Source organism: Sitophilus oryzae, unplaced genomic scaffold, assembly GCF_002938485.1.
Source record: "Sitophilus oryzae breed Bouriz unplaced genomic scaffold, Soryzae_2.0 scaffold_1057_pilon_pilon, whole genome shotgun sequence".
In the NCBI taxonomy this organism is placed as follows: Eukaryota; Metazoa; Arthropoda; class Insecta; order Coleoptera; family Curculionidae; genus Sitophilus; species Sitophilus oryzae.
In genome coordinates, this window is record NW_022145679.1 from 91,045 (window position 1) to 101,304 (window position 10,260).

General features: G+C 32.4%; 1 protein-coding gene across 1 annotated transcript; it reads right to left on the bottom strand.

The window, feature by feature from the left end:
• Positions 1-5,050: 5,050 nt before the first annotated feature.
• On the bottom strand, positions 5,051-10,255 carry LOC115875433 (2-phosphoxylose phosphatase 1-like). The gene is made up of 6 exons (XM_030890892.1): positions 9,761-10,255; positions 9,512-9,654; positions 9,081-9,460; positions 8,825-9,028; positions 8,506-8,644; positions 5,051-5,572 (listed from the first exon to the last, which is right to left on the bottom strand). The coding sequence occupies exons 1-6, from the start codon at positions 9,993-9,995 to the stop codon at positions 5,177-5,179; spliced, it is 1,497 nt and encodes a 498-aa protein (XP_030746752.1). The 5' UTR covers positions 9,996-10,255; the 3' UTR covers positions 5,051-5,176.
• Between the last annotated feature and the right edge of the window lie 5 nt (positions 10,256-10,260).

The window sequence follows — 10,260 nt, forward strand, 5'->3', positions numbered from 1 at the left end:
CATTTTTCTTGTTTGAAAATGTTAAAGAAGCACAAAATGTATTTAGTTCAATGCATAGATAAATGAATCAAGTTTAGATTGGAAAGTGCCCATAAGGGCAATGTAAACACTATCTGGCGCTATTCTTGCAACGGTCGCGACCCAAAGCTTTTGAAAATTTCAGAGCGGTTCAGCTTTTTCTGGAATTATATGACCAAATATTGTTTATTCAAATTTATTATTATTTTCTTTTAATTTTATAAATAAAATACGGTGTTTTGCTTACAAGAAACTTTATTTTATAGGACATGTATGAAATACCTATAGGACATGTATGAAATACCTATGAAACATTAGAAACCGACGGCGACGTTATGCCACGATCCACGATGGTTTTTGCAGTTCACAGCACAGCTTTTTAAGTTTTTAATGCCACTTTTTCACAATTATCACGGGTTTGAGTAAATAAAATATAAATTAAACTCACAAGATAACAATAATTACTTTGAAAATTGACGCTTTAAACACTTTTCGGTATGTTTTCAATGAGAGAGGTTTAAATATTGAAAGATTTTGTAATTTTTGAAGATTCTGACTTTGACAAGAGAAAATTATTTCTGTTTTTGTTGCGGTTGTCCTTAGCAACCGCTATAGCAGCGCCAGATCGCGTACAATGGTCGCTACACAAAACAATTTCGCGATCCAAAATTTTGACGGCCATTCCAATCTAAATTTATTTCTTTTATCTATGGTTCAATGCTACGGAAGGGTGATAGTAGCAGAACATGCGATACTTTAACAACAGCAAAAAATATGACGTTAATCAAAATTAATAATAACCATCAGAGAATGAAATCGAAATTATATTACCATAGACGCCTTTTTATTTTTAGGACTTTCTCAAAATGTGAATAATAAAAAAAAATTACCTCTTGTAAAGACAATCCGGGGACATACTGTATGTATAACTAATATACACGGTGGTCCGAATTGTATTCGGGAAACTTCGGCAGAATATTCTGCAGATAAAAATAAGTAAAAAAGTTGTTATAAATTTGTCCTACAATGCTTTGTTTTTGAGATACAGGGTGTAGAAGTTTTTTTTTAATTTTTTCTAAATAATTTCTGAATTAGCTTCCATATTTAGATGAAAATTGGTGCCTGGGAGTTTTTTGAGAAGAACTTGATTTGGACGTCCTACCTATAAGGGGCGCGTCTTTAATCGATCATGTCAATTTCAATTTTTGTCCATGATGACATGTATTGATTATTTTGATTCAAAATATCTTGAGAACCGTTACTTGTAGCGATTTTTACCATTTTTACGTAAAAAATGACGGAAATGCATAATTTTTCACTCAATAGGTTTTATACAGGTACAGACGAGTAGATATTATTTTTCAAACTAGTGTCAAAAAATATGTAGATGGCACCCCCTACAAATGGGAGTCATAATAAGATCGAAATAAAATTTTCCTCTCAAAAAACTACCAGACACCAATTTTCATCCAAATGTTGATATTAGTTCAAAAATTATTTTTAAATAATCGAAATAAAAATTAAACTTTTTAGGTGATACATTATTTATACAAACTTTTTTACTTATTTTTATTTGCACAATATGCGGCACAAGTTTCCCGAATACAATTCGGACCACCCTGTAAATACATTTAAAGTATAAAGTCTATCCAGCGAGGGGATCCCTGACAGTGACAGTTATGTCTGTCATTTTAATTCATAGACATTGTATTGATATTTTTTTCCAAAATTTTTGGGATGTCATCTGTCAAAATATTCCTTAACTCGCTGGCCAGTCAGAGGCAGTGTTGTGTCTGTCATTTTAATTCCTAGGCAAATTAATTGTATTTTCTGTAATTTTTTGGACAGACTACCATAAAATAGATTTAAACTGCATTAATATAAACGATATAGAGCGTGTTATTCTATACTTCTCTGTAGGTAAGGTTTAAATAGAAAATTATTTTTATATAATACAGAGGCTTGTTGCACTTATTAACTCTCTATTGATTTAACTTCCGATGTCTAGGAATTGTAGGTATTTCTTGTTAAAAAAAAATAAATTGGATTCGAGATATTTTAAGGACAACGATATACCGTATAATCGAAAAAAACGGCGTCTAGTTGGCTGGGGGCTGGAAAATGACGATCGCTCACATTTCTCATATAATTTTGCATATAAAATGACAGCTATCTTCATTTCATAGCCATCACTGACGCCGTTTTTTTTTCGATCATACGGTACTTAAGATATAATTGATAATTGTTATGTTATATTTTAATTATATTTTTACATATACATTACATTATAAATTTACACTCATTAAAATGATATTAATTGTATAATTTTATTATTGGCACTGTGATTGATCATTGTAAACTTTGTAAAATTCTATTATTTTGTTGTTATAATATAGTTATTAAAATGAACGTTGTGTGTTTTATTCTAAAAAATATTTCATTTTTAGTGTGTATTTACATGCATGCGTAATGCGTCGTCCGTTGTTCTTTCACTCCAATCATATTTAAATATAAAAGCTGTAATTTTTGAAATAAACCAATAAAATTGCATAAATTCAACGACTGACGACGCATGACGGATACATTTATATGTTACAGTAAAAGTCGGAAATTCAGTGATTGTTACCATTCACTAGGAAATGCTAGCAATTACGTATTGGACCAGTAAATGTGGTATTTTAAAGAGATTTGTCGACTTTTTCTAGTAATTTCTGACATTCACTAGAGAAAGTAACATTTACTAAAGATTGCCAGTAAAAGTTATTCTACTGTACAGGGCGAGTGTGGTAAGGAAAAAGATTGATGGAAAGAACAATAAAACTTTTAAGAATATTGATTATCCTTATATTGCCTATAATTCAGCATATCGTTATTTATCCTTATATTTTACATGTGGCAACCGCGCTAATTGAATCTTTCAAACTCACTGCTATCGTCCAGGGAATGCTAGCATTCACTAGTAATAGTTGTTTTCAAAAATAGCTGTTGAACTTTTATTGGCGTCGTCTTAGCAAATCAGCGAATGTGAGCTTTTACTAGTAATTGTTAACAATCACTGATTTCCAACTTTTACTGTAACATATACACACGTGTCACGTATTCATCAAATTTGATAGATCGTTAAAAAATATGATCTGGCAAAGGAAACAATCAAATGATGCAATCAAAAAATAAGATGGGGGGTATCACAACAGAACTCTACAGTCTTGCCAAACGGATCCTAAACAAGGATGCAATTGTAAGGGAGATACAATTTTCAAAAAACCTGTCGGATTTTATTCATAAAATATCCAGAGGCGTGCGGAGGTTTATGAAAATATATCAGGAATTTCTATATTTTCGAGTAAACATTATAATAGATACTTTATATGTAATAACTAATCTTCATTTTGTTTAAAGATTTGTCAAATACAGTAATATATGTTAGAAAGCTGTATCAATTGAAGGGGCCAGGGGAAAAACATGATAAACGCCATTTTACTAATTTTACAGGAGAGCACTGGATAGCTGGTGGTTATCAGGTTCTTTCCCTGTATTCTGAGTGAATACATATTGTAGGGACCAGTTAGACCTACTATAATACATCAAATCCTAAAATTAAGAAATTGGCGCTTATCAAGTTTTTCACCTGGACCCTTCAATAACACCGCCACTGGATATTTCCATATTAGGCAATGCTTCTACTATTTCCAGGAAGGGGGCTAAAAGTGGGGATAACACTGGCCAATAAGGAAAACGTTATGCGCATGGCTACCGATGACCGGTTTCATAACGAATTAGAATTCGAGAATCTAGACGAATCAGGTGGTTATAACGGTTTGTAATGACGTCTACAATCTATTTCATATATGATCTAAGGTTTCATTCCATTTTTACGTGACAGAAAGAGTATCATATATACGTAACGTTGAGTGACGGTTGTATAAACTCTACCACATGAAAATGGAGAAAAATTTAGTTGTTTTCACTATACACTATAAATCAGACGATTTTAGAGAATCAGTAATATAATATTATATACGTTAATTTATACTATTTCATTACAAATTATTTATTCATAATACAGATTCAGCCTCTAGAGCAAATCCGTAAGAATTTCTTGAACAAATAAAGATTACAGTTGAAGGTTGGAACCTTTAGTGTTACGACAGCAAAAGACAACACTAATTCTCTAATTCATCACAATTCACAAAACCCTTTACTTTTCAACACTGGAAGCACCTTTCTCTAACCGCATGTTAGCATCATCAGATGTTTAAAACTAAACTAATATCTACAAATTGAGCGTTTATATAGGTGCTCGTTTGGTACTGACCAAAGAGGTTCTGACAAAGCGTGACAAAATCAGCCAGGCGAGTCAAAATCAATCCAGCTTAACAATTAATTACCGAAACTAGAGCAGTAGGAACAGGGAACTGGAAGAAATTGGACCATTACTACATCACTCTGTTCCTAGCTTTACATTTATTTATTTGACGCTCTCATATGCATTTAATTGCCGGTAATTTGAGATTTGTTTGATTAATTTTAATTTATTAACATCTACAATGATCTTTATCAAAAATATGTTGAGCAACGCAACATTTATCCGATCTTCTAGTTTACGCAACATTTTTTGATTGCAATCTTTACACAAAAAGATAATAATTATAAATTTTTAGTAGATAGTTATGCCACAGGTTATGTATTTGATTCTTTAAAACTACCGTATGATCGAATAAAAACGGCGTCAACGATGGCTATGAAATGAAGATCGCTCTCATTTTATATGTTAAATTATATGGGAAATATCATCGATCATCATTTCCAAGCCAACTGGACGCCGTTTTTTTTCGATCATACGGTACAACGCACTAATAATTAAGTGTAATTATAAATAATCTTCCAACGAGAGGATATATGACGATGGCAGTTGTCTATCATGTAAACTGTATTTTCTGTAATTTTTTTAGATGTCGTTTGTCGCTGTAGATATCTTCCCCGACTTGTTTGACTGACTTATAAACACACAGAAGTTTAGAAAAAAAAACAGTTTTTAATTTATATGTTTTTTTATTTTTTCTTACACTATATTGCACGATTTAAATAATAAATAAAACAATACATATATACATAACCATTTATCTACAAACTAATTCTTCATAATACTTTTTATACTTTAACGAAAATGGAAGAAATCTTTCTCTGCGTTCTTCGCTAATTTCCTGACGCACGCGTCCTTGAAATTAGTCACATTCAGCGAACTAAAATAATCGTCATGGAGGAACCTGACTATATCCTCTATCTTACACACGTAGTTGTTTCTATCCACTGCAATGATATTTCGACAGAAACTGACCTCCCTAGTTACGTCTTTCCCGTTTGACACCACCCGGAAGTAGATGCCTTTGGCGTCGTTCGTGTTCTCGCGGTTATCTTGATAGATTTCGAATATTATCCTCGAGGCGTATCGGAGGAGTAGAGGGTCGTTGGCTAGCCCTAACGCTGTGGATATTTGGAGTAGGGTGTAGTCGTGGCCAGAGTAAACGACCAAATTTGGACCATTAGATCCCACCTAAAAAGTGTATTTAATGCTATAGATGTCATCTTCTGACATTTGTCCATGAGGGTTATAATACCACAGATTAAGTATACTATATGTATACAGATAAAAATCTTATACCTAATTCGTGGTATGAAAATTGTCTTTTATGACAATGTGCAAACGAGTAAAATTTCCTGTGCGCAAAAATAAACTCGCGTAAAATAACAATAAACAGCGTAATAGAGAGATATCGCTAAACCGAATAGCGTGCATGGACGTTAATAAGGCCAGTGTTATTTCCTTTACGTGAGGTGGTATTAACTCTCTTCATTTATAGTTATCGGATCGGAAAGAATTATGTTCGCGTCGCGTCCGCTATTTAAACTTAACCTAACTTTGAATTTAAAACTTTGAAATTGTTTTGTTTACTAGGTATTTTAAAACTAAAGGGCTAAAGTGCTTAGGTTCTTTAACATTTGAAGAGTTGGAATCCACATTTGGGGCCATATTTATTTAATTAATACTAATCCCAGCTACTTAAATATCAAATCAAATTACCTAATAAAACTAAAGTAATAATTCAAAACAATTCAAACATAACCTAAAATAAAAGATCTCGCCGGCCGGCCCCGGTTGTCAAATACCCGCACATGCCATTTAAGCAATTTTTAAACGTTATTTAAAAATAGCGCTTGGTGTAATTGATCCGCAAATTACGTCAGGCGGTAACGTTATTAGCGGGCGTTGCGTTAAAAATTGACTCGCGCATATCGAACCATGATAAGGTACGCGTAAATACTGCATCACGCTATTGGGTTTTCCGATATCTCTCTAATAACTGTACCGGCCAGGCGCTGTGCACAATTTTAGAGGCCATAAGTGGGCAGGCTATGTGCGCAAACTAGTAACCTAACTAGTGCCCGATTCCGAAAATTGAAACCACGAAAAACAATAAAGAAAAAACAAAGTTTATAACCTGTATAATATAATATTATTTTTTTTGTAAGTCATCCCTACATCCCTTCCAAAGACCTGAATTTGATTTTTTTGAATATCTCGGGACCGCCATAATGCCTTAGAATTTTACTGTTTAGTTAATATGTGGTTCTAACATAACTAATCCTAACACAAATGTCCTAACTTAATAACTGTCCTAACACAATATATGAGTACTAGTTGAAGCCTGACGCATCCGCCACATCAGGAAAAAAAATACTTTTTCTTTTTTTTTAATTAAATGAAAAACAAAAAATCCGGCGACGACAGTTTTTAGAAGAGCCAATTAGCTATCTTTCAGTAAAAAAGCAACTTTCTAGAGCAAGTTGTTACTTCAGTAGAGACGACACAGATAAACATTAGCATTTTATATATGTAGACTAGTTAAATATTTGATATATGGTCTACTATCGGTTATTTTTACTCCTACCCTGAGAATTGGCAGCTATTGGTTAAAGTAAGTTGGCATATAAGCAATGAGGATTTATGTGCCAGGAGTGAAGAGAAGAAAATAGAGTTTGTATGGTTTGGGAACAGTTTATCCTTGTTTAGGAGATGGAAGTAATACGCTTTAGGAGGGATACTCTTTTCCTATTGGTCGAATGGCATCGAGGTCAGATATTGATTAATTTTTGTTTTATTCAGGGATATAGAAGTAGTTATCCCCTACCTATACCGGGTGCGTCTCAAAAGTGGCTCGCCCCTATAAGTTTTTTATTTTTTTAGATAAATAAACGAGATTTGGTATGTTAGTATACAACATTAATTAGGGTTGATTGACGTATTTAATTTCTCTAATCAAAAATTGTAGTTACTTCCTGTTTCACCAGAAATAACTACAATTTTTGATTTTTATATGGCACCCTCAGAATTTTTTACTTTATTTGATAGAAAATGACATTCTGAATAGAATGACATATAATATCTATCAACTTTTGCCATTCTCGCTTAATAAAAAGTCGTATTTTAAATTTCAATCTAGAGTGCCATGGCTATGTTAAAAACGCTAATTTTTTTATCAAGGAGCCTTCGAAAAATGTATTTGATCGTCTAATGTTTTTAGTGTCTTGTCCTGGCTGGTTAAAAGATGCCCAAATCGTATTTTTAATCATATCTCAATTTCAAATAAACCATATGCGAAAATGTCAAAACTTGACATATGATATGTCATTCTATTCAGAATGCCATATTCTATCAAATAAAGTAAAAAAAATACCGTGGGTGCCATTTAAAAATCAAAAGTTGTGGTCATTTCTGGTGAAACAGGAAGTGACCGAAAACAATTAAATATGGCAATCAATCCTAATTTATATCATATACTAAAATACCAAATCTCGTTTTTTTAACTGATAAAAAAGTTGTAGAGGTGAGCCACTTTTGAGACGCACCCGGTATATCTATATATGTTTTGGATGTTAAAAGCATTTTTTCACCAAATTTATTACAAACAAAATCCTAGATTGTCAACCGGACGAGGGTTGAAAAATAAAAAGTAGAGAAAGAATTAGGAATCTGGGTAATGTTAGTTGCATACCTTGACTATATAGTTGGTAAGGGCATTTAATAAGTAACCAAATGGTATAAAAGGGCCTTTAAGTCTAATTTAACATCAGCATTTGTTTGTACCTTGAGTTAAATTACACAAAAATAAATCTGTTACTCTTAGCCTCTGCCAAATTGGACATTAAAAAAAACGACTTAAATAAGTGTTTTTTTTTGTCAAAATTTGTCTAAAAAATTCAAATAATACTTAAAAAAGCATAACAGTAAAAAATATTATAATGACTGAAAGTATGAATAATTAAAGCCTGGTAATATATGGGCACAAAAACTTATTGCATGATAGAAGAAGAAAGTCTAATCTGCTCAGTAAGAGAATATACAACAGTGATAGTTGCCTATCACTTTAACTCAATAGTAAAAAAATTATATATTCTCCCACTGGACATTTGTGAGTGGTATCTTACCATGTGAAGCATTTGCTGGACAATATGACGCATCTGACCATATGACCTCAACAAACACAATCGACGCCAATATGTATTCCTCCATTTTTGATAATTGGTCCACTCTGTATAAGCTATAATTCCAGCGACGTTGTGTTTTCTAAAATAGATCAAGTCAACATATTTTTGCAAATAACATAAACCTGGCTATAGCCTGTCCTGTGAGAGAATACCTATATTGGGATGATGTATGTCAAAATCATATATTCTATCACTGTATAGACTCTATACAAAACCAGGTAGGTTCAGAAATACATAAAATATTTTTTATAAACCTTACCTTATACAATTTATAGGACCATCGCATGGTAATCCAGTTCTATGACATACAAAAGCCAACAGTGCATCTTTCACAGCATTTGGATCCCTGATTAAAGATTTTCTATCAGTATCGGCAGAAAAAAGTAGTCTACCTGTACTTTCTGTCAATGTTTCCACTGCAGGATGCAATTTCAATTGATGTAATTCACTCTTCTGTATTTGCCTAGAAATAAGTACTAAAAAAACTGGATAAAAATAAAAAAGTAATATCATACTTTTTCAAATGTTCAGTTATTGGGCATTCACAATCCTTAAAACAAAACGTCATGGACTGACTCTCCAAAATATTCAGTCTTGTCAATGTATCGTTGGATACAAGACCATACAGGAAAGCTAAAACCGACTGAAAGGTTCTTCGATATCTTGTGCTATGGACTAGAATTTCTTCAGGTTTAATAAAATTAATCTTTGGCCAGACTTCACGATAACTTCTCTTTAAAATAGATCCTAAATTTAGTAACTGACTGACCCCTTGCATCGTCAATTGACCCAACTGACACTGGTTTGGATATGTGGGCATTATGGGAAAACTGTGGAATGGACCTGGACCTGTCCATTGTATTTTTCCTGTTATTGTCAGATTGTGTAGATATTCCTGAAAGTACACTTTTAAAGATTATTGACTAAAAAATTGTCAGTCCAGTACCTTATAAGATCTTAAAATACTGGTTTCTTCGGTATCACAATTTATGTTTGTAATTCTTTTAACGTGCTGTAAAGGACCTCGATCTCCATGCCTGATCAATACAATTAAACCTTTAAGTAGCCACTTCTTACTATCTAAAATACCTAAAAGTTTTTCCCTCTTTGTTAAGTCAAAAATACGATTTATTTAAGTATTTCATTTAAAAATCATACAAAAGGGTTTAAGTATGACTGTCAGTTATTATTGTACCTTCGTCTCCTTGATATATTTCATCAGGAAAATTACAAATTTTGAAAATTCGTTTTGTTTTAACATCCGCTATGTCCAAATTACTGAACAATTCGGTTGTTACTTTTATATTTTCTGCGTCATCTTGAGTCCTATCGAAATATTTATACAAGACTAGAATAACGACCAGAATCCAAATAATTAAGAACAAATAACAATGCAAAGCTTTGCTCTGCGAAATCATTCGAATTGACATTGATAACAGCTGATCGACTGCAAATCAAAACAAAAACCTAACCTCACAATTCAAAACATCCCATTGACGTCATGAGATATCTTTCAATCAATAAAGCTAAAAATAGAAATTCCTGCACTTTTCATGTTGATTTACATTTTAATAGCTTTATTATACGATAATTTCTTATACTGTTTGAATTATTGATGAACTTGTAAGAGGAAAATCTAAAAATCTGAAACATTTTACATGCACTTCTCCGTTCAATAAATAAATAGGTCGTGTT